This window comes from Leguminivora glycinivorella, chromosome 14 (genome assembly GCF_023078275.1).
Source record: "Leguminivora glycinivorella isolate SPB_JAAS2020 chromosome 14, LegGlyc_1.1, whole genome shotgun sequence".
NCBI classification, from domain to species: Eukaryota; Metazoa; Arthropoda; class Insecta; order Lepidoptera; family Tortricidae; genus Leguminivora; species Leguminivora glycinivorella.
In genome coordinates, this window is record NC_062984.1 from 9,944,172 (window position 1) to 9,968,917 (window position 24,746).

General features: G+C 37.0%; 1 protein-coding gene and 1 non-coding gene across 3 annotated transcripts; one reads left to right on the plus strand and one right to left on the minus strand.

Moving 5' to 3' along the window:
• The first annotated feature begins 900 nt into the window (after positions 1-900).
• On the plus strand, positions 901-23,137 carry LOC125233422 (spermatogenesis-associated protein 20). 2 transcript variants are annotated; one of them, XM_048139437.1, is made up of 6 exons: positions 901-1,182; positions 2,504-4,138; positions 6,456-6,664; positions 7,343-7,563; positions 16,722-16,857; positions 21,471-23,137. In XM_048139437.1, the coding sequence occupies exons 1-6, from the start codon at positions 1,034-1,036 to the stop codon at positions 21,599-21,601; spliced, it is 2,481 nt and encodes an 826-aa protein (XP_047995394.1). In that variant the 5' UTR covers positions 901-1,033; the 3' UTR covers positions 21,602-23,137. The 2 variants fall into 2 exon arrangements, with proteins under 2 accessions (XP_047995394.1, XP_047995395.1); XM_048139438.1 differs by having other exon boundaries at positions 16,722-16,842.
• On the minus strand, positions 17,809-17,882 carry Trnas-aga. Its single transcript has one exon. It is a non-coding gene; the product is annotated as a tRNA-Ser (tRNA).
• Positions 23,138-24,746: the final 1,609 nt, after the last annotated feature.

Here is a 24,746-nt window from a genome sequence, read left to right on the forward strand (position 1 = left end):
AATATTAAAACGCCTAGCTTTTTACAGTAGCAAAGATTTCTTTGGATTTTTGTACACACAAATCATTTTATCGTCAGGTACGTAGTACAACATTGGCACAACCGGCCACACTATAGTGTCGTCTCTTTCAAGTCAACTAAAGGTGCGACCACACCGCTGCTTAAAAAACGGTGACGGTACGGAATCGCAGTGACGCATCGTATCCGTACCGTATTTACCGCATGCTCCTCACACCGCTGCTCAAAAAACGACGACGGTACGGAAACGCATGACGTTCCCCATACGAAAGTCACTGCGTTTCCGTACCGTCTGCGTATTTTGAGCAGCGGTGTGAGGAGCATGCGGTAAAAACGGTACGGATACGATGCGTCACTGCGATTCCGTACCGTCACCGTTTTTTGAGCAGCGGTGTGGTCGCACCTTTACGGGAGAAAACGGGACGTTACTACTTTTTAATTTTTACTCTTTTTTGCCAGAATGTACAAATCTGTCAATTTTGTGACTCTGTTGAGGTCGTCTATCTGTAGGCCTAGCACATGATGGCCGCGGGAGTATGTCGCCGCGAGATAGACTACCCGTCCTTATGTCATTAATACAGTTAGAAGAAGACGTGGCATCTATCTCGCGGCGACATACTCCCGCGGCCATCATGTGCTAGGCCTACTGGTGTACTTTCCGAACAGGTTACCTAGCCAACGTTAAAATCAGTTACGCTTCGCAATCGTAGTTCGCTCTCTCTTTATCGCTCTTCTTTAGTGGCATGATAGAGCCAGACTGCGTTTCGAGCGTCACGTAGCGCCAACGATTGTCAGTGTATTTGTCACGTTGGCTAGGCCAGCAGTATATTTACCATCTGGCAATAATACGCAACGGATTTATTTAAGCAAGCAACACTCGAAGTTAGACGTCAACAATTTTTCGTCGCGTTGCGTATTTATTGGCGCAGTGCAGAATCAAAACAAAATTATATAAGCAATAGAACTCCATGCTATCTGTACTGTTTTCGCCGTAATCGTCGTTGTTTTGTTTTATTATGCCTAATGGACGGGCAGTGTTGTTGCTGCGGCGTTTGTCGACAGGGGACAACAGATTGAAGAGTATCAACTTGAATCAAAACACGACGAAGGAGTCGCATATTGTGAACCCGGTGTGCTCCCATCGCGACATAAATTTGTCGAAAAGGTATGTGATTAGGTAACAAATGCAACATTTAAAGAAATACTCGATTTCTATGAATATTTGGTTGTCTGCGGCAGACTAAAAATAGACTGCAGGACAACATTTACTGACCTTGTTTATGTTTACATGTTATGATAGCGATACTGTGTGCGCACTGTGATTTTAGCCAGGAAAGAGAAAGGCACTTGCATTATTAATATGTAATCAGGTTCATGTCATCATAAAAACGTTATGTGATTATGTATAACCTTGAATGTTAAACTTACTATGTTTTGTTATGAAATGATGACTATTTATCGAAGTTTATCGAAAAAAATATCCATTTGTAGGCTTTTTGAATGCAGTTAGGTACTGCAGATATGCTGAGGGTGCAGACATCAAACAACAATTAAGTAGTTTTAAATATATCACTTAATTTCTTATCTAACTACAAAGTGCACATATAATAATTTATACAGCTTATCACGGACATGTCATTTGAAATAAGTGACTTGAAATAATTTTTTTTTAAATTTTATATTAAATGAACTAAGTATAAATTGATAAAAGTTAATAAACTGGCATCCACTAGGCTCACCAAATCAAATCACAATTTCTATTCATTCTATGAATGGTTAATTTTATTTGATGTATTGCCTTAGGTTGCAGTTTCATAGTAAATATATAGAAGGCAAATTATTGCTAGAGAGCGGATTTCAGGTAGCGATTTAAATATTAATATGGATATACACACAAAAAAGATGTATCGGAGCATAAAATTAAAACTCTTTTTGGATCCTTTTATGAATATCAGGAAAAAATATGATGATAAAAAGTAAAAAAATTTTTGCTTTTTTAAATATTGTATTTATTCAAGTTCTTCTTCTTTAATGTTTCTTCTGCGCATTGCACAGTAAAAACTTCCATTACAACTCAAAGAAGAGGAAAATGAGAATAATTTGCTTCCTGTATACCAACTCCTTTATTTAGAATAAAATACTTTTCTTTAAAATCAGTTTGTTGCAAAAATAACTATAATTGGATCTAATTATTCAGCAAAGTTTGCGATGTACAATGTAATAATAATAGATTGTAAGACCTTATTATAAACCACATGACATGTATTTATCAAATTGCATTTTAGTCATATCCATAGTAATATTTATTTTAAATTGCTACCTGAAATCTGCTCTCTAATTATTACAGACTAACTTCAGTGTAATAGAACTGACTGCATGGGGTGTCAATAAGAGATGACAGATAAGATAAAAGATATTTTAAAGATATCTACACCATGTTTTTTGTGTTCGTTAAAATGTTTAATTAGTACATTTTTATTTTCCAGAATCTCTACATTTGGCCAAAACAATCAGCTTCCAGTTGTTTCCCCTCAACTTACAAGAAGCTTCAGTGACAACATAATAAAAATGGCCACACCAACCACTGAATCCAACCCTATTGAAGTGCCAAAACATACCAATGCTCTTGTGTCTGAGAAGTCTCCATATTTGCTGCAGCATGCTCACAACCCAGTGCAATGGTACCCATGGTCCCAGGAAGCATTTGACAAGGCCAAAAAAGAAAACAAACTGATCTTCTTGTCTATAGGATACTCCACATGCCACTGGTGCCATGTGATGGAGAAAGAATCTTTTGAAAATGAAGAAGTTGCCAAAATTATGAATGAGAACTATATTAATATTAAGGTGGATCGTGAGGAAAGGCCCGACATAGACAGGGTTTACATGCTGTTTATTACAGCAACCACTGGCAGTGGTGGCTGGCCCATGTCTGTCTTCCTCACTCCTGACTTACTGCCTGTTACCGGAGGAACATATTTCCCTCCCGAGAATAAGTATGGCCGCCCTGGCTTTAAAACTATTCTCCTGTCACTTGCTAAAAAGTGGAAAGAAAATACTGAGCAATTCAAACAGGCTGGCATTGCTATAATGGATGCTCTTCAAACCTTATCCAAGGGTGATGCTGAATTATCGCCATCCGTACCTGGAGAAGCGACATGGAACAAATGTGTGCAGAGATACATTGCTAGCTTTGAACCACATTTCGGTGGATTTGGTACAGCTCCAAAGTTTCCGAACTGTTCAATTTTTAACTTCCTCTTTCACTTCTATGCTCGGAACAAGTCTGATCGAGTAGGTAAGCAGTGCTTAGAGATGTGCTTGCACACATTAACTAAGATTGCCAAGGGTGGTATCCATGATCATATCTCTAGTGGGTTTGCTCGCTACTCTGTTGACAATGACTGGCATGTGCCGCATTTTGAAAAGATGTTGTATGATCAAGCGCAACTCGCATGTGCTTATACGGACGCTTATCTTGCGACCAAAGACGAATTTTACGCTGAAGTTGTTCGTGACATTATTAAATACGTAAACAGAGATCTGAGACATTTAGAAGGAGGTTTTTATAGCGCCGAGGATGCTGATTCATATCCAGTTCATGGCGCTCCTCATAAGAAGGAAGGAGCATTTTGTGTTTGGGAATATATAGAAGTTGAGTCGCTCCTTATTGAGAAAACTATAAATGATATACCTTACATGGATATTTTCTGTCACTACTTCAATGTTGAAGAAGATGGCAATATTTCACCGGACAGTGATCCTCACGGTGAGCTCAAAGGGAAGAACATGTTCATTGTTTATGGGAGTAAAGAAGAAACTGCTAAAAAGTTTGGATTGACTATGGAGCAGTTTAATCAAGTGATCAATGAATGTACTGAGATCTTGTATGAGGCCCGTCAAGAGAGACCGAGGCCACATCTGGACAGCAAAATGCTGTGCTCATGGAACGGCCTGATGATCTCTGGCTTAGCTCAGGCAGGACAAGGTTTGGGAGAAAAGGAATATGTAGAAGATGCTATTAAAACTGCAAACTTCATTAAAAAGTACTTATATGATCCGGAAAGTAAGAAATTGCTTCATTCTTGCTACAGAGCAGATGATGGGTCGGTTTCTCAGATGTAAGTACAAATTTAAACCTCCTTTCTCCAAAATATAAATACTATAAATAGTTTTATGGTCAAAGAGGATTTGTTTGACATGTATTGTATTTGTTTGAAAATGTTATTTGTTCACAATGTATTTTTGATTTTTAACTCTAATGCCAAATTTAAATTATCTATTGACAGTCTTCTTGCCAATCACAGACATGGCCTTACATTATGTAATAGACGAGACGACTAAAAAAAAACTAATTAGTCCCGTCAGTTAGATTATCAAAGAATTTTAGACCCGTATTTTTTCTTTTTTCTCGTAAACGAAAAATGACGACGGTACAGTGCGTTGAAGTACCGCGTGACATCACGCCTAGGTACAATATTTACTTAGAAGTGCGTCACATCACACAAGTCTCCACTCCGGAACTTTGATGCTCTATATCTTTGTATTTTTTCATTAATTAGAAAAAGCGAAAAATATGTGTTCAGTATTTTTAGACGATCTAACTGACGGACTAAACAGAATTCCATTTTTAGGGTTCCGTACCTCAAAAGGAAAAAACGGAACCCTTATAGGATCACTTTGTTGTCCGTCTGTCCGTCCGTCCGTCTGTCAAGACCCTTTTTCTCAGGAGCTTTTGCAGTGAGCAAGATCCGTCAGTTAACAGACGTGAAAACAGCTCGATTAGTTTATTTTAGTTACTTTCACAGCATTATGTCATATGGTATTTTACTTTGGGGCAGTGCTTCAGAGATAAATACCATATTTATTCTGCAGAAGAGGGCTATTCGAGCAATATATAAAATGAACCATAGAGACTCACTTAGAGATAAATTTAAGGACATTAATATAATGACAGTGCATTGTCAATATATTTATGAGAATATTATGTATGTACATAAAAACATTTGTAATTTTAAGAAAAACTGTGATGTACATAATATAAATACTAGAAATAAACATAAACTCGCGGTGCCCTTCACACGGCTCTGTAAAATTAAAAAATCATTCATGGGTAATTGTGTTCGATTTTATAATAAACTTCCGAATCATATTACTGACTTGTCAATTAATAAATTTAAGAATCATGTAAAGCGTGTACTCATTTCCAAAGCTTATTATACAACACAAGACTACATGAATGATAAAACAACGTGGGATTAATTGTTATTCGAAATGGTTTCTTATTTTTACGTTTATTATTATTATTATTGTTGATGAAATTAATATTGTATTTTTTTGGACATTGGATTTTTCCTAGAAATATTCTAGACATGTATTTTTATATATACATATACCTAATTATATATTTTTTGTTTAACGATTATTTTTATATGAAATTGTATATTATAGACTCAATATTATTATGAACAATAATTTACAACAATAAATTGCTCTGATAATTAGGTTAGATTAAGATCATAATATATATGTAATGAACTATTCATAAGAGCTTGTAACTAGGCCTACATGAATAAAGATATTTTGAATTGAATTGAATTGAATTGAACGCGTGGAGGTATGAAGCTGAAATTTATATCAATTACTCAGGTCTACTGTCCCTTGAAGCTGTGAAAAAATCAAACTTCTAAGCCAACGCAATCAAAAGATTCAGCCGTTTATGCCGCAAATTTTCGACACTTGCAAGGGAATCAAAACCTACGGGTGCTTCCCGTGAACTCAGAATCTTGAAATTTGGTACGAAGCAACGTCTTATAGCATAGATAAAGGAAAAATTACGAAAACCATAAATTTTTAGTTACATCACATAATATATTTTTTTTTAATAATTTTAACCTTACTACCCATTTCCTCATAAACGCGTAGAGGTATTAAATTGAAATTCATACCAAATACTCAGGTCTATAATACCTTTAAGCTGTAACAAAATGAAACTTCTATGTCAACGCAATCAAAAGAAACAGCAATTTAAGCTGCATATTTTGAAACTCGCAAGTACTCGCAAGGGAATCAAAACCTAAAGGGTACTTCCAGTCGACCTAGAATCTTGAAATTTGGCATGAAGCAACGTTTTATAGCACACATAAAGGAAAAATTCCGAAAACCTTAAATTTTTAGTTACATTACAAAATATATATTTTTTAATAAATATAAACTTATTACTTTTTTCCTCATGAACGCGTAGAGCTATCAAGTTGAAATTCATATCAAATGCAGGTTTGTACGGAACCCTCGGTGCGCGAGTCCGACTCGCACTTGGCCGGTTTTTTTATGTAGTCGTCATCCCTATTAGTAGCAACATATTTTTGGCTCCCAGTACATTTCCGTCAACAACATTTTCTAGCGTCCACAATTTTATATCTATGTTTTACATTTCAGTGAAAAACCTATCGAAGGTTTCTTAGACGACTACGCCTTCCTGGTGAAAGGTCTACTGGATCTATACGAAGCATCTCTGGACCTCTGCTGGCTTAACTGGGCGCGCGAATTGCAGAAGAAGCAAGATGAGCTGTTCTGGGATGAGACGAATGGTGGATACTTTAGCACTTCGGAGGGAGATGATAGTGTTGTGCTGAGGCTGAAAGAAGGTGAGGTTTTAATTTTTCTTAAACAATATTTTTAAGGTGTACGGACTAAAATGCTCGACGCATTAATGGTGACTTTTGTTAGACGGTAGGCTATAAAACATTGTGAGATGAAACTTTAATTTTGCTTGTGCTCTTGCCTAAAAGTTTTTGAGACTCAAACAAATTAAAATTTATATAATTAGGTCACACACGCATATTTATAAATAGCTTGGTTGAATGTCGCTTGACATGCGTACAATTAAATGTTTTACGACTTACGACAGTCACAGATGCAAGATGGAAATGGTTTTAAACATGTCAAGATTGCGAAATGAAAATATGTATATTGAATATTATTACGTTCCTTTGTAGCTTAGGGATGTGCCCTGTAATCTAGATCCTTCATGCGTGTGAGCGTAGGCGTAGTCGTAAGGGATATTGTTTCTGCCCGTAGGTATATGTTCCACAGTAGTTGACGTTTTCGTAAGTCAGTAGCATTGCTTCACATGGGGGTATATTTAGAACAGCTCTTCCCTCCAGTCACTGACTTAGGGTCGGTTGCACCAAACCGTCTGTCACTGTTAAAGCGGTCGTTAAATTTGATTGTATGGGAAGTTCCATAGACATTTGCTGCGTGACGATGATGTGTCTATTAAATGTGGTTGATGCAACTGGCCCTTACTGTGTTTTGTTTTTCAGACCACGACGGCGCCGAGCCGTGCGGCAACAGCGTCTCGTGCCACAACCTGCAGCGCCTTGCCGCTTACGCCGACAAGAGCGCCGCTTCGGAAGGAGGCGATAAAGAGCGCGATATGGCCAGGCGACTACTTACAGCGTTCGCGCATAGACTGACCAACTCGCCTACGGCTCTGCCTGAGATGATGTCAGCTCTTATGTTTTATAATGACTCCCCGACGCAGGTACTTGTGATTTGGTTTATTAGAATGCCGTTTCTATAGGAGGCGACCAGGCGACTTCTTACAGCCGTCGCGCCGACTGACCAACTTGCCTACGGCTTTATCAGAGACAAAGTCAACTCTTATGTTCTATAACGACCAGAGATCGGACGGATTTGCGACATTATTAGTTACTTACGTCATTTTAATGACTTTTAGTATGAGATAAATAAATAAATAAATAAATAAATATTATATGACATTCTTACACAGATTGACTGAGGCCCACGGTAAGCTCAAGAAGGCTTGTGTTGTGGGTACTTAGACAACGATATATATAATATATAAATACTTATATACATAGAAAACATCCATGACTCAGGAACAAATATCTTGTGCTCATCACACAAATAAATGCCCTTACCGGGATTCGAACCTGGGACCGCGGCGTAGCAGGCAGGGTCACTACCGACTGCGCCAGACCGGTCGTCAAATGACGCACAAAAATCCGATCTCTGATAACGACTCACCAACGCAGGTAATGTTCGTTCTCACTCTTTATAGATAGCAACTATACAACAATAGCAAGAACAACAAGCAAGCAGCAGCAATAGCAAGAACGCAACTTCGGAAGGCGGCGACAAAGAACGCGATATGGCCAGGCGATTACGGCTTTCGTTCATAGACTGACCAACTCGCCTACGGCTTTGCCGGAGATGATGTCAGCTCTTATGTTTTATAATGACTCCCCGACGCAGGTACTACTTGTGATTTGGTTTATTAGAATGTCTTTTCGGAATAAGGCGATAAAAAGCGCGATATGGCCAGACGACTTCTTACAGCGTTCGCGCCGACTGACCAACTTGCCTACGGCTTCATCAGAGACAAAGTCAACTCTTATGTTTTATAACGACTCTCCAACGCAGGTAATGTTCGTTCTCACATGGTTTATAGATAGCAACTACAATAGCAAGAACGCAACTTCGGAAGGCGGCGACAAAGAACGCGATATGGCCGGGCGATTACGGCTTTCGTTCATAGACTGACCAACTCGCCTACGGCTTTGCCGGAGAGGATGTTGTAGTGTATAGGTGTCTCGAGTACATATGGCAGTCGGTGTCCGAGTGTGATGGAGCACGGACGTGCGGTGTGTATTGGCGAGCCAACCCGATGTATATAGTGTAATAGCGTGACATTACAAGTGGCGACGAGGATGGGATAGAAACATAAGTAACATAACCTATAAAATCGAGTAACGATGCGCCATGATGCACCGTTATCTTTTTGTAAACAGGTTTGGTTACCTGCCGTTTTAAATTACTGGCATTCTTAGTAGTTTCGGAACGTAATGAAGCTAAATGAAAGTGTTCATTAAATACTACAAAGCGAAATGATTATAACGGCAGTTTTTCAAGAATTAAGTCAAAACCAAATAAAAATAAATGAAATGTTATTTCTTTCAACCGTGCGAATATAAACCTTAAGCAAAACCGATAGATGTAATTAATAAAATGTTTGAGGCAATTGACAACATACGGCCAGCCTTCCTAGATTGTCATGCCTATACATGTGTCGGTGTGTGGCTCCTACCTACCTAGTAAACGGTTTGGTTACCTACCTAGATTGCCAAATGTTTTTAGGTACCAAAATGTTATTTGAGTTTATGTGTAGTGGGTTTATAAAATTGATTTATTATTTACATAAATCACAGCCCGGAATCATTACAATAATTTCCGTCCAACCAAAAGAAATGATATTTATTTTTAATTAGTGAAGTTACCATCTACCTGTTGGTTGGTTTAATACACAAAATTATGTGATGTTGCTAAATTTATGAATGGTTAAGCTATTTACCTAAATAAGGCATTTACTTGAATGATAAAATGTTGTACAACCATCACACTTAAATGTCCTATGGTAGCATTAGTCGATGTTTGAGAGTAAGGTGAAAACCAAAACAAACTAGATAAATACTTACCTAAGTATACTTCCTTACAGGGGTGAATTTACGTAAAAGTAACGTAAGTCACGACTTCATTAAGTGGTTATTTGAACTACAGCTACAAATGAAAGGATCTATGCATATGTCGGGAAAGTAACACTTATTTAGAGATAGATTATCACTTGAACGTGAATCTTTTGAATTGATTGAACATGCCATAAAATCATGACTAATACTCTTGTCGCGGATTGACTTACGTAAACATTCCTAACGCCGATTTCGAGCAGTTTTATCTGAGTATTTAATTACTTAAAAACCAGAAAACCAGATGGGTTCACATTAAGTGCTAAATATACCTAAAAGTGATATACAGGATGGTTCTTGATAATGAACCTAACGACGTGTCAAATTTAACGAAAAAAAAAACACGGTATAGAAAAAAAAATACATTTTTGAAGCACTTATGATAAGCAGTTTCCATCTAAGTATTAAATTACTTTACCAGTAAAGTCGGCAGAAAAAAAAGAGGCATTAAACGGATAATATGCAACTCTGTACATTCAATTGTATCGAACATTTAATTGGCACCTAAGTACTATGAAATTTTATGCCATTTGTGGCTGAAAATAAGGCATTAAATTGCGAATTTGGAAACAGCACATGGAGGTGCACTCTGTACATTCAATTGTATTGTTTAGTATCGACCGTTTAAATGGCATCTAAATACTATGAAATTTTATGCCATTTGTGGCTGAAAATAAGGCATTAAATTGCGAATTTGGAAACAGCAGATTACAGAATCTGGACATTTAATTGTCATGTGTGTGAATTGGATAACAGAAATTCTGGTTATTAAGCTAGTTAATACAGCAGATTACCGAATCTGGACATTAAATTGTCATGAAAAAAAAACATACTGGTAACAGAATAACAATGACCTGACCTGTACAGTGTGCACGGCTCATTCAAAGCAGATAAAATGTATCTGGTCATTAATTTGACATGACTTTAGCCTTACGAGGATAAATATAGATATATGTGGAACCAGCAGATTACTGAATCTGGACATTTAATTGTCATGTAAAATAAATGAAAAAAAAAACATACCTTGGTTAAGGCAGATATATTTATCTGGTCATTAAATTGTTGTAAACATAGTTAAACAGCAATTAAAAAAAAAAAAAAAAAAAACTGAACATTGAATTGTTGCAAATATGAGCTTAATGATAATAACCTAAACACGAAGTAAATTACGGTTATACTGGTTGAACGTGCGCTTAAATGACGCTTAGATCAGATGATAAATGCTATCTGAGCCTTCAATTGTCATAATAGTAGATTGACGTCGGTCAATAAATATCATTAAATTGAAACCGAAATAAATTACACATATGAAAGAAAAAATACCAAGGCATCCAGTGCCTGAGAGTCTGAGACAACTACCCCAGTAAAACACTCAAGTACAATGACTGAGTACTTTGAGATAGCATAAGTTGAAATATTTTCAATATAATATATTTTGACTTGTGTTAGTTAGAATCATTAAATTGATTGGGTACAGGTTGCCCCAAGAAAGTCCAGTATGGCTTCTTAATTGTCGTTGGAGGCATTTGACAGCGAAGGTGATCCTACATCAGTAGGAGTTCGGTAGGAGCGCTGGAAAAGAGCACTCTTTATATACCTAGATGCCGCTAACGTCAATCAGAGTGAAAAGAGTGAAAAAAAATAAATAAATAAAGACAGTTCATTGGTTTGACATTGCATTGTATATAAAAAAAACACGTAGTGGTGCAGCTGAATTGAATAAAATTAAGCGAACGCTTGATACATTTCAACAACGCGGAAAAAAAAGAAGTTGCTAACTCTGCTTACCGTCAACAAGGCTTTGTCAGTATGGGTGACCTCAAGAGAAAGACATGCCTATTTAAGTTGATCTATGATAGATTTTCAAAGACAATCTACGTCAGTTGAAAATCATTACAAAAATATATTGGTACTGAAGGTACTCGTTATCAGTTAGGGTAATAGGTACATACTGCAGAGATTCATGTAGGTGAATCTCATACAAGTCAGGTGTCCAGTTAAAACAAATAAACTAATGGATCTGTGAGCCTCTATTGAACTATTATAATATAGAAAAAAAAAAAAAAAAAAAATGCTGAACTTGTTTGCGTAATTTCACGGGAGGATATTGAAATCTCACTAGTGACCTTATTTCGTCTGGTCAAGAAAATGAACAAAAGGACAACAATCAGCGGCTGAATCAGCTTTGTCTGTAGTGATTGTAAAATGTTAAATAATCACAGATTTCAATGCTTCACGTCAATTATCTAGGTACCTAACTACTTACAATGCACATTATTTAGAAGTTAGGGAACATGATTCTATTCTATATATAAATGGATTGATAGACGGATGTGAAGTTAAGGGTACAACTGAGGGAAATTTGCCTTGTGAATCTAACAAACTCGTCTTGTTGCGTGTTTATCTGTTTGAAACAATAGTATTTTAGTAAAGGGAATAAATCACAATATTGATGATACAAGTCGAATTTGTACGAACCAAACAACAAGGTCAAACTTGTTAAAATATATTTTATTGAATCAGCCAAACATTATGTTTAAATCAATATGTGACATGTGCTTTTACAAAATCGACTTGTTGGTTTAAATAAAAGATTGGTTCAAAAAAAAAAAAAAAAAATATTTCCTCCCACGAACGCTCCGGCTGTGGAATGAGCTATGTCAAGGTATTCCCCGATGAACTACAGTATGGGGTTCTAAAAAAAAAAAAAAGGACTATACAAGTTTCTAATGGGTCGACGACGCGCATGTGACACCCCTTGAGTTGCAGGCGTCCATAGGTTACGGTGACCGCTTTCAATTAGGAGGCCCTATAACTGTTTGCCACCGACGTGGTATAAAAAATGTAGAAGGAAGTGTAACTACACTTAACAACATCAAACTTGTAGTTGGAATGAAAGAACACGTAGGCGCAATTTTAAAAAAAAAAAAAAAATAGAAATGTTGAACGAACATTAAATCTAGTTGTTTTTCTCTCCGTGTGACACATAAATAAACGCTGAGTCTGTCAAGATATAACATCTCCTGAAGGAATTTAAAGACACAGCTGCAAAAACAAATTCAAATCGTGGTACCTGGGGAGAAACACTGATGTGCTTACCTACTACGAGGTAGTTACCTCGTAGTTCGGTGAGCTGTATAAGTATTCTGTTACTCCTGTTACTCCGGTCAATTTCAGTATGACTTGATGCCTTGTAAATGGGCATGCTGATTTGTTCGGTTAACAGCGCAAAGAAAGTAAATGAAGGAGATAATATTTGGGTAATAATTTAGATAATATTTTATCAAAGGAATGGAATGCACTCCCACCATAGATGTTCCCAGAAAAATACGACCTCGGTCTCTTTAAGATAAAAGTGAATATGCTAAGTATTACTGAATCGGTGAGCTCCATCTTCGACTATATCTTCACCTTCCATCGGGTGTGACTATGGTCAATCGCCAATCAGCCAAAAAAAAAAAAAGTGGTTTTGTAATTTCTTTAATAATCATATTATAAAATAGCCTAGCCTAAGAGTTAAGATCTTAAGATAGATAAAGAGATAATAATAATAAAAAAAAGATGTTGATAAAATACTTTAAAAGAAAAGTGTTATCTAAAATATATACATACTGTGTAGATATAAATCGGATGTTAGTATAATTGGGTCAATTGGGTAAGCACTTCTTAAATAGTATATGAACAGCTATCTATTTTAGAAAATTAATCGTTGATTACTTTGTGTGGTACAAAGTATCTACGAGAAAGAAAGCTGATCATGATGAAACAAAATCAATAAAACGATAAAGTGGATACGTGACCCTGAATAGGATTTTAATGCATATTCTATATAGTATCTCTATGTATTACAATGCAATGAATCACGAGCCCTTTCGATCCAGAAAAAAAAACAGTAGACAGTAAAAGTTTTAATAACTATGCACTGCAATTTATAATTAAATTTATGAGTAGATCTAACTAAACATTATAATATCCGTAAGTATTATGAATTGCATTAGATGAAATGAAAAATGAAATAAATGTTTATTCAAAAACTAAACCTACAACTAAATTTATCTTCTGCCAAACCAGAGTATGGTTTGTCGGCAGACGAGGCTCCAGATACATTAGGTTCTATAACTAAATACTTATATGTACTATTTACTAGTTACTAGCAATAATAGGTGCATATAATGAAGTATAGGGCCGATACAATCAGTTATCAATGTTATCATCAATAATTACCTAATATACATTAGACGCCTGACAAGCGACCTATTAAAAAAAAAAAAAAATAATAATAATGTAAATCATTAAAAGGTATGAAATTAGTGAAATATTATTGTACGAGCCGTACACCTTAGATAATATGATTCTTGATGGTTGATGGTAGTCTTGATAGAAACACTGATTTTTGATACACTTATAAATTTATTGATAACCAAGGTATACTGAGTACTAGCTAGGAGCACGTATAAACATAATCGATGTATAGCGTAATCGCAAATACAGCGATCAATCAATCAATCAATCATTATTTATTTGCAATAAAACATAACTAAATGCATGCAAATGCAATCATGCAATGCAAAGCAATTCTAATCAAGTCATAATTATATTAATTTTAATGCTGACGCGAGAAATGTGCGATGCTTGCATTGTACAATTTATATTGTATGATTAAAATTTGTATGCTATTGAAGAAAGAAAAAAAAAACAATCATATATGTATATTAAAAAAAATGTACTAATCTAGTTTTCAAAACAGTCTGAATTGAAAAAGGTAACAGATTTAAAGAAGAAGGAGGGAGACTGACATCTAGGAATTGTAGTTAATAAAACACACAAGTATGTTTGAGTATACACTGCAGGTGGTGGTGCAGCGTCCGCTCTGAGTCAACCCTCAGACCGGAATGTCCTAAACATATGACTAAAGATAGAAAATTAATCCCTAATTATAACTACTTCACATACAGTACTAAGTGGTAAAGACGGAGATGATCAAGTTAGGAATGACGAAAGTGGGCAGACAATTAGAAGAAACGTAGTTCATTAAAAAGAAAAAAAAAAGAGATACACGGCACAGCATGGCAAGTATTTGAATTAAAACTAAATTGACCTATTATTTAAATATTTATAAAAAAAAAATTAAAACAAGAAAGGGATGTAGTGTATAGGTGTCTCGAGTACATATGGCAGTCGGTGTCCGAGTGTGATGGAGCACGGACGTGCGGTGTGTATTGGCGAGCCAACCCGATGTATATAGTGTAATAGCGTGACATTACAGATGTCAACTCTTATGTTTTATAACGACTCCAACGCAGGTACGTTCGTTGTAACATGGTTTATTAATAGCAAGAGCGTTGGTTCGAAAGGAGGATCGCCTCTTTATGATGATGTCAGTACCTGTTTCTAGTGATATGATTTGTTAAATTTGTAAGAGCGCCCCTTCGGGATAAAGAACGCGATATGACCAGGCGATTACTTAGACGTTCGCTCATAGACCCGGCTCATATACAGATTTAGGGCCTAGTCGGACCTGCTAAGCCGCGGTCCTGGGTTCGAATCCCGGTAAGGGCATTTATTTGTGTGATGAGCACAGGTATTTGTTCCTGAGTCATGGATGATTTCTATGTATATAAGTATGTATTTATCTATATAAGTATGTATATCGTCGCCTAGCAGCCATAGAGCTTTGCGTAATTTGCGGCTAGGTTGATCTGTGTAGCGCCCCCCCTCCCCCCTACCAATATAAGGTGATGATGTGTGCCCTTATGTTTTACAATGATTCACCCGCTCTTTGTATTTAAATATGTATTTATATTGTCTGAGTACACACAACACATTCCTTCTTGAACTGTAGGGGCTTAGTCAATCTGTGTAACTAATGTTCTATAATATTTATTTGTTTATTTAAGTGTGTCATACGAATAAGTGTGTCTGGCCTTTCCACAATGACATGCTTAAACAATGATCAGTTTTTATTAAGAACTCATATATGTAAGAGTGGTAAATATAATATGAGCTCGTAATAACACTTGTGAGCTTGTGACGATGAGTAAAAAGGCCAGACATGCTATAAAAAGGAACAAAAGATAATCACGCCCGCGTAAATAAAAGAGACACGGCGATGTTTATAGTTACTCGCCCAGCGGTGAGCTATCAATATCGCCGTGTCTCTTTTATTTGCACGGGGGTGCTTATCTTTTGTTCGTTTTATAGCCGATAGCTCATAGCATACTAGCTCGCGGTGGGACCAGTGCCTTATCTCCGTATGGCACACGTATCCCTTATCCGTATTGACATGAGGGGTCGACAGACAGATTGTTGGTTGTAGCAAAAGTTCACATTTCATTTATAATATGATTAACACATTCACGACCAGAGAAAAAATGGCGCACTACGTCAGGAACCGGACGTTATCTATAACCGCCCGCTTGTATGGCGACAACCCACCCAGCGAGTTCACGAGTGTCTAAAGTTGCCGTCAATAGAATTTGTGAACAATGTAAACAAACCTTGTAGTCAAAGTGTCTTTAATTTCCATTCTAACTCATCAGATACTGGCTAAATCCATGTGTTATTTTTAATCAATTCATATCACATTATGATCCTCAACCTTTTGCTAAACTATTGATATTAATTTGATATAATGGTTTGTTTACATTGTTGACAATTTCTATTGACAGCGATTTTACCAGGCGGGTTCTTGGTCTTGGCTGTGAAAATGTTAAGTGAAATGTGTTTTATTGTAGAAATCAGAATATAAACAGTCATCGTCTGTGTATTGAGCTTAGATACTGTGCTACAGGCTGGCAAAGAGAAAATGATAGGGGCGCCACCGTCTGTGTAAATCGTTTTGCATACTATTTTGACAGATTTCGACACTTTTCAAGGAGAACTGTCAAATGTTGCTGTGATAAAAAAAATAGTTCCATTTCTACTCTTTTTAACCCCCGACGCAAAAACGACGGGGTGTTATAAGTTTGACGTGTCTGTCTGTCTGTTTGTGAGTGTGTCCCCGTCAACCGAAAGGATGAACCGATTTCGATTTAGTTTTTTTTTGTTTGATAGCTGAATTAGTCGGGAGTGTTTTTAGCCATGTTTCATGAAAATCAGTCTTCTTTTTCAAAATTTTAATTTGCCAAGCTGTAATATTATAATTTGTCGGTTCCAGGTTCTGATAGCGGGCGGCTGCTCAGACCCGCGTACCCTAGAGCTGGTGCGCGTGGTGCGCTCGCGCCTGCTGCCCGGCCGCGTGCTCGCCGTGGCCGACCCCGCCGCCGACTCGCCCGCCGGTATGTCCGACATACGTGAGTGTCCGCTTCTGCACGCACTCACTAATCTATCCACTGCATGCTAGTTTTGTAATCTATGTATACTATAGTATAAAATCAATTTTGAAGAAGCGGAAACGTCCGCTAACGATACTTTTTTTAACCGACTTCAAAAAGGAGGAGGTTCTCAATTCGACTGAATGTTTTTTTTTTTTTTGTAGTATGTTACTCGATATCTCCGAGAATCGTGGACCGATTTTCAAAAATTTTTTTTTGATCGAACGGGTATAACCCCGAGATGGTCCCATTGGCACCAAGTCGGGGTCTGATGATGGGATCTTGGAGAAATCGAGGGAACTCTTCAAATGTTATAGGCACATGTAATGTTTTTAGTGTATTTTTCAAAGGTACACCAGTATTTACGCCTGATGGTAATAATTTTATGTGGCTGAGCTGATGATGGAAGGTCAACTCCTCAATGGTTAGGAGTTAAAGGATAATTCTTTCACTACTGTACATATATTCGGACTGATACATATAATATCACTAGGAACCACTAAAAATCAACAAATAAATTAACTTTTTAACAAAAAATAAAACCGCCTTCAAAAAAAGCGTGTTACAAAATACGGAGAAACTAAAAAGCCAAAAATAATGAACCTTCGAATTCAGATTTCTTATCGGATTGCAATAATCTAAACATCCAAATTATAAACAAATCAATTATTTTTGGAGTCGGGGCCAGCCTGCGTATGGTTGGGTGGGGCAAACAGGAAATAGCAAGGCGACGAACAGGTCTGGTACCGACTACAAAATTAATTGATTTGTTTATAATTTGGATGTTTAGATTATTGCAATCTGATAAGAAATCTGAATTCGAAGGTTTATTATTTTTGGCTTTTTAGTTTCTCCGTATTTTGTAACACGCTTTTTTTGAAGGCGGTTTTATTTTTTGTTAATTAAGTTTTTGTATTAAAGGGAAAAAAATGCTTCCGGCGGGACTCGAACCCTCATCAGCCGCAGTCTAGGCGGCCGCTCTTAACCAATTGAGCTACGGAAGCCACCGCCGGACTTCGCAAATCTTTCCATTCCTTTCCTTATGCACACGTCTTTGGGGTGGCGTATAGCGACATCTACCGACATATACGATTTGTATAGCGACATATACGATTACATCACGTAGCGGCACCGGAGTCTCAAGTCAAGTCGTATTGAGAATTCACCAGTAACAATGTGCTAACCCCACACCCATACTATATCAATTTTGAAGAAGCGGAAACGTCCGCTAACAATACTTTTTTGTATTAAAGGAAAAAATGGAAAAAATCCTCCTTCCTCTAATACAAAAACTTATGTATAGTATAGTTTATGTATATGTCGGCGGACGATCGTAAAATCCGCCAGATCACGAGATTCCTAGGCATATCGTGAAACGGCGCCAAATCATGAAATGCCTAAAAGTTGTCCAGGCATATCACGATGTGCCTGATAAACAAGACGGCTGATCGATTAAAGCAACGCATTTGTCGATATTCCTAGCTCTATAGCGGGCACTTCGTAGATTAGTTTCTTTCTTGACCATTCATTGGTGGTGCTGCGTATGCGATGGCGCGGATGGCGGCCGTGTTTGATTACCGAGTGAAAAATATCGGCGCCACTCTAAATGATTTTAGCACCGAAAATAGTGTGGTTATTCAAAATAGAAGTGCAAAAGAAGCTTTTTACTCGTCGACTTTAATCTGTCAATTACTATAATATTAATTATTGGCTATAATTATTATAATTACCTACTAACACACAACATTATGGACCTGGTCAAATTATTGAAAAGGTTATTTTAATATTTATTCCAATTAGGCAATAATACAAGTGTCCTTTCATTTCATTTGTTAACTACAATGTTTTTAATTTTGTACTTTATTATGGTTTTTTGCATTTTTTACTTCAATTTTGGAACATTTTCCCTACTTAAGTATTGAACGATATGGCGGCATATCATGATATGCCTAGGAATCACATGATCTGCCTAAATGTCACAGGCGGGTTTTACTTGATGAAATCACGAAATGGCGGCCATTCATGATATGCCTAGGAATTTCGTGATCTGCTTAAACGTCACTCGGCAAATCGTTAAACGGTGAGTTTTGAACGATATGCCGAATGCTACTAAGCCAAATCATGATTTGGCGCCGACATATAATCGGCGGCCGAACGAAGAATCCGCCAGATCACGAGATTCCTGGGCATATCGTGAAACGGCGCCAAATCATGATTTGGCTTAGTAACATTCGCCATATCGTTCAAAGCTCACCGTTTAACGATTTGCCCAGTGACGTTAAAGCAGATCATGAAATTCCTAGGCATATCATGAAACACCGCCATTTCGTGATTTCACCAAGTAAAACCCGCCAGTGGCATTTAGGCAGATCATGTGGTTCCTAGGCATATCATGATACGTCGCTATATCGTTCAATACTTAAGTAGGGTTCCAAAACTGAAGTAAAAAATGCAAAAACCATAATAGGTACAATATTTAATTAAATACTAGGTATAGGTATACTTGACAAATGAAATGAAACGAGACTTGTATTGTTACCTAATTGGAACAAATATTAAATTAATCTTTTCAATAATTTTGTTAAAATTATCGTGAGACATATTAAATCCATACTAATAGAATGGGAAAGTGTGTGTGTCTGTTTGTTTGTCCGTCTTTTACGACAAAACGAAGCGACGGATTGAGGTGATTTTTTTAAGTTGAGATAGTTGAAGGGATGGACAGTGACGTAGGCTACCCCAGTTCCCTAAAATAGGAGGTGGAATTTTGTATGGGGCATGCCGAATATTTGGATTTAACGCAAGCGAAGCCGCGGGCAAAAGCTAGTTATTGAATAAAACCATCTCAGTTAACTAAAGTGAACTTTAATGAGATTATACCTAGCCAACACTGAAAAGTCAGCACTCATAGTTTATAGTTTAGTCTGTGGTGTCTTAATTGACAGATTAAAGTAAAAAAAAAGCTTCTTTTGCACTTGAATAATCACACTACTTTCGGTGCTAAAATCATTTTGTTGTGGCGCCGACATTTTTCACTCGGTAAACAAACACGGCCGCCATCCACGCCATTGCATACGCTGCATACGCAGCGCCACCAATGGCCAAGAAAGAAACTGTTCTACGAAGTGCCCGCTATAGAGCTAGGAATATCGACGAATGCGTTGCTTTATCAAGTGTCCCATCCCAAATACAGACGTAGTGCGAAAAGGGTTTCCTTCGTATTTTTCCGAAAACGTTCGTATTTGTTTGTCATGCTAGTTTGGTCAATGTCTGTACATCTTGTACTGAGACTGACTGAAATAGCATGATACGTTCGTACGTTTCCGTAACAATACAAAGGCAATTCTTTCCGCACTACATCTGTAACAACCACAGCACCAATAGCACCATTCTCACGGCTCAGCCACGACATTGGTCTAATCGTGACAGCGGTGAGCGGCGGCCATACATTGGAGCGAGACACAGCGATGGGACTTTTCATTCGCACGTATGGCTGCCGCTCACCGCTGTCGCGCTTAGACCAATGTCGTGGATGGGCCGTCAAGGCCAACCATATTTCTACAGTCACCCATCAGTCAGACCATCCTACTACTCACATGGCCTTGTTTACCCCTAGCGAGCAATTGTCAGCGGTAGGTATATAGCGGTTTTGTGTGGTGACTGGTTTTTGATTTTTGCCTTTGATTATCCTCCCTACATTCTATATCTGATTGGATAATGTGAAACCGCTCTTACTTGCACCATTTCACGTCTATAAGATTTTGCAAACCGTTTGGTGCAAACCTTATGGCCCCTGTACACACATGGCCAACGGTTCCACCAGCCCTTTGTGAAACCCCTTGGCCAAGATAAGAGCCGCTGTTTACACATTGGCGAACCAATCACTTGGCATTGGCTCTTCATGAAAGATGGACGTGGAATGAAAAAATCTAGGAAATTCTTGGTCATAGACGTTGTCAGAAAAAAAATATTAAAAAATAATAACCCCGTAGTAAAATTAAATTATTTGCAATATTAACAATTTTTTGAATATTCTGATAAGAACATTTATCTTTTTTAGGAAATACATTAAACATTTGCAAGGTTATTTTATTTCCTAAAATCTACACTATTATTGGCATAGATAAACTTATTATTTTCGTAAATATATCACTACTGTCCTCTCTGACGGCTGACGACCAACTGAATGAAGCGCCAACGTGTAAACGCAGTTGGCCATTGGCGCCAAGATCCTTTGATGTGTGGACAAAAAACCGACACGAATCGGTTGGCCGGCAAGCGCAAGCGCCAACTGCCAACTTACGGCCAAGTAGCCCTCTACACACATGGCCAAGGGGGTTGGTGGAACTGTTGGCCATGTGTGTACAGCGGCCATTAGAGGACTTGTTGGGTTACTCCTCGGTCAACAAAGTCGGCTAATGGTGATATATAATTATACTCTATGTAATCACACTTATCTGGCATAGAAAGTGACAGAAATGACGCTTCACATCTTTAGTTATGCTCTAAGGGTGGAACCGACCCCTAGTCGCGTCTGGCCGCCACACATTTGATATGAATGCGTATTAACATGCGTGTCTATTCTGTTCCAGTACTAACCCGGATCAGACCTGTGGGCGACGCGCCAACCGCCTACGTATGTCGACGCTACGCCTGCTCACTTCCCGTCACTGATGTCAAACAGCTGGAAACATTGTTGGATGAACAGCCCGCTACTAATTAACTTAGATTTATCAAAAAGGCGAGCCAATGTTGATTATAAGCTATGCCCAATTTTGAGAGACCAGTGTTAACGCATCAGACTAGTCGCTACGCCTGCTCACTTCCCGTCACTGATGTCAAACAGCTGGAAACATTGTTGGTTGAACAGCCCGCTACTCAAATGCGGCAAAAGGGCGAGTCAATGTTGATCATAAGCTACGTCCAACCTTTAGATACCAGTGTTAATGTATCAGCCTAGTTACCTCGGATCGCTGTCCGTTATTGACGTCAAACAAAACACTGTTGGATGAAAATCACACCACTAATTAACCTATTCGAATCAACGTGGAAACTTTTGTCATAGACTAGTTGTTACGCCTGCTCGCTGCTGTCACAGATGTCAAAGAGCTGGAAACACTGTACCACGAACTAAACTGTTAATTCGTCACTACTTTGAAAAAATCTCGTATCTCACCCTGCTTCTCAAAGTTAAAACACAGTAAGTCTATATGCATTCCATACATACTTACTACAATTTTCTTTTCATTGACAGACGAAGATACAAGTTTTTTTAAAAGTAGTGACGAATTTTAAAAGGGCAAGCCAGCGTTGAATTTTAGCTACGCCCCGCTTAAGTTTCGATGAAACCCTATTTTTTTCAATATTATTATAAATGGGCTTTCTCTTGGCCACGGACTAAGCAAAGGCAAAAACGTGACCTACAAACCTATAGTCATAGACTAACGCATCTGACTATATCAAAACACTTAGATGACAATTGAACATATTATGAGAAACCTTCAGTCGGAGACCAGTGGTACAGTAGCGGAAAAAAATGTATCATAATGGTTATGTAACGAGAATAATAAGACGAAAATTCTTAAAATTCGATTTTCACATCAAGTAAACAACTATTGGATTATCAATACAAATATCGTCACTAATTTGAAAAAATCTCGTATCTCACACTGCTCCTCAAAGTTAAAACGCAGTAAGTCTATATGCATTCCATACATACTTATTACATTTTTCTTTTCATTGACAGAAGAAGATACAAGTTTTTTTCAAAGTAGTGACGATATGTATTGGAATTCTTACGAGTTTTAGGACTCACTGCACGTGGCCCGTGGGCAGCCACGATATCCTGTTGCGGGACGGAAAAAAGATTTTCATTTAATTTAAATTCAAATTATGATTAAAAAACAACAGAAATCTGAATCACTTAAATATATAGAGGTAGGCAGACTTGACAATAAATCCTGGTAATATGGTAGCTGTTAAAAAATAAATTAAAATACCATAGTCATGTTGAAATTGTTCGGAATAGAAATACTAGGAAGTCATATTTATATTAATCTATTTAAGGCCATTCTACACGGTAACTTTCAAGAAAATTGGATAATCTTTTTATGACTTTGAAGGAAAGTTAATCAAATGGTAGAGTCTCACCTACAATTGAAAAAAGGATTCATACAATAAATTTAAAAGTGGAAAATGTCTGCCTTGGGTGAGACTTGAACTCACGGCCTCTGGATCGATACTCCAGCGCTCTGCCAACTGAGCATAGTAGTGGAAAATTTCGCTGGCTTGGTTGAAGTCTTGGTTGCTCAGTTGGCAGAGCGCTGGAGTATCGATCCAGAGGCCGTGAGTTCAAGTCTCACCCAAGGCAGACATTTTCCACTTTTAAATTTATTCTAAGCCTAATGGCATCGATTGCAGACGGTTCTGCTAATCAGAAGTTAAAAATTTAGGATTCATACAATTAGAGTATGTGTAACATAATACTAAAAACATGTTTCAAATTTATATGTTTTGTTCATAATTCTATGTTTTTTATTATTTAATGATATTATTGGATTTTTCTTGTTTTTATCTCAATACATGATTGTGTTCTAACATATTATTATTTGCTTATATCTAACTCGAATATGTATAGCTCTCTTTGAGTCAAAATCTCTTTAGAATATATCTCAGTAGTAATTCGATCAAAAACTCTTGAAGGCAGTATTGCATCTCAGTCAATTAAAAGATGTATTTAAGGTGCTAACAAGACATTTAATAAAAGTAAATATTTTTTATAGAAGTTAAAATTTTATGAGACATATTTTAAATATTGTAAAAAACGTTCATTGTTTCGCTATTGGAGACATTTTTCGAATTATAATTCGAGTCAAACCGTGTGTTTACAGTACAGTTTTTATTAATAATGTGTTTGATATCCGGTGTCTTGATGTACTTAGATTAGATTCAAGGTCGCTAAATAGTAACGAATATAATTATGTTAACTAGGTCAGTGCCAGTAATTATTATTTGGTGTTATAATGTTATTCAACATCGTATGATTGGGGCAAAAACAGTATCAAATATAACACGGGGCTAGGCTGTAAGCAGTGCAAGCTCATCACATTGGGCGTGCAGCGCAGCGGGGCGGGGCGGCATGTTAATAGTATTTTATGCAACTGGCGTTTAAGGCTGCTTTAAAAAAAAACGTCAAAAGAATGTAAAATTGATAGTTTTAGTCGGTGAAATACTACACTCCGTTATCCAATAGATTTATTTAATTCAAGTTCCAGTTAGAGCATCTTATTATCTCGATTTTTATAAGACTGGATTTTTGAAAACTGACTCACTAAATTAATTATGAATTTTTCTCTAATGCACGTTTAGAAAAACGCACGTATAGAGCTGAATCAGTCGATCTTATTTGTAAAATTTGGACAATTTTGAATATTAAAACGGGTAAATTTATAATTCGTATATCCTGTACCACAATCATTTCAGACTAGATTTTTATTTTAAGTTTTTGAAAAAGAGTAAACTAGCCTAAGGCGAAATCAATTTTTTTCAGAAATTACCTAAAATTAAGTGACAATTTCTTTGAAAATCTACATCACATAGAAGTAAGTTTTGTACTAAATTAATCTGCAACGTTTACTTAAATTGCTGTTATGCCTTAGTGATTATAAATTGCTATTATTGATTTTTGCCAAATTTTTGAAAACGAACCTTCACCGGTACAATTATTACCACTTTTGGACATTTTCTCATATTTTGTTAGACCAAGTAGAAAAAGTCCTATAATGTGATATATATTTGATACCACACACGGTATGATCGAGCGCTCGGTTGCGATTTCACTATTTTTAACACGAAAGCCCTCTTAAGTG

Bases quoted from the DNA above. Each gene is read 5' to 3' on its own strand.
- LOC125233422 (XM_048139437.1), top strand. From the start codon at position 1,034: ATGCCTAATGGACGGGCAGTGTTGTTGCTGCGGCGTTTGTCGACAGGG. The intron at 6,665-7,342 runs GTGAGGTTTTAA...TTTGTTTTTCAG, and splicing joins TGTGCTGAGGCTGAAAGAAG to ACCACGACGGCGCCGAGCCG. The intron at 7,564-16,721 runs GTACTTGTGATT...TGTCGGTTCCAG, and splicing joins ATAATGACTCCCCGACGCAG to GTTCTGATAGCGGGCGGCTG.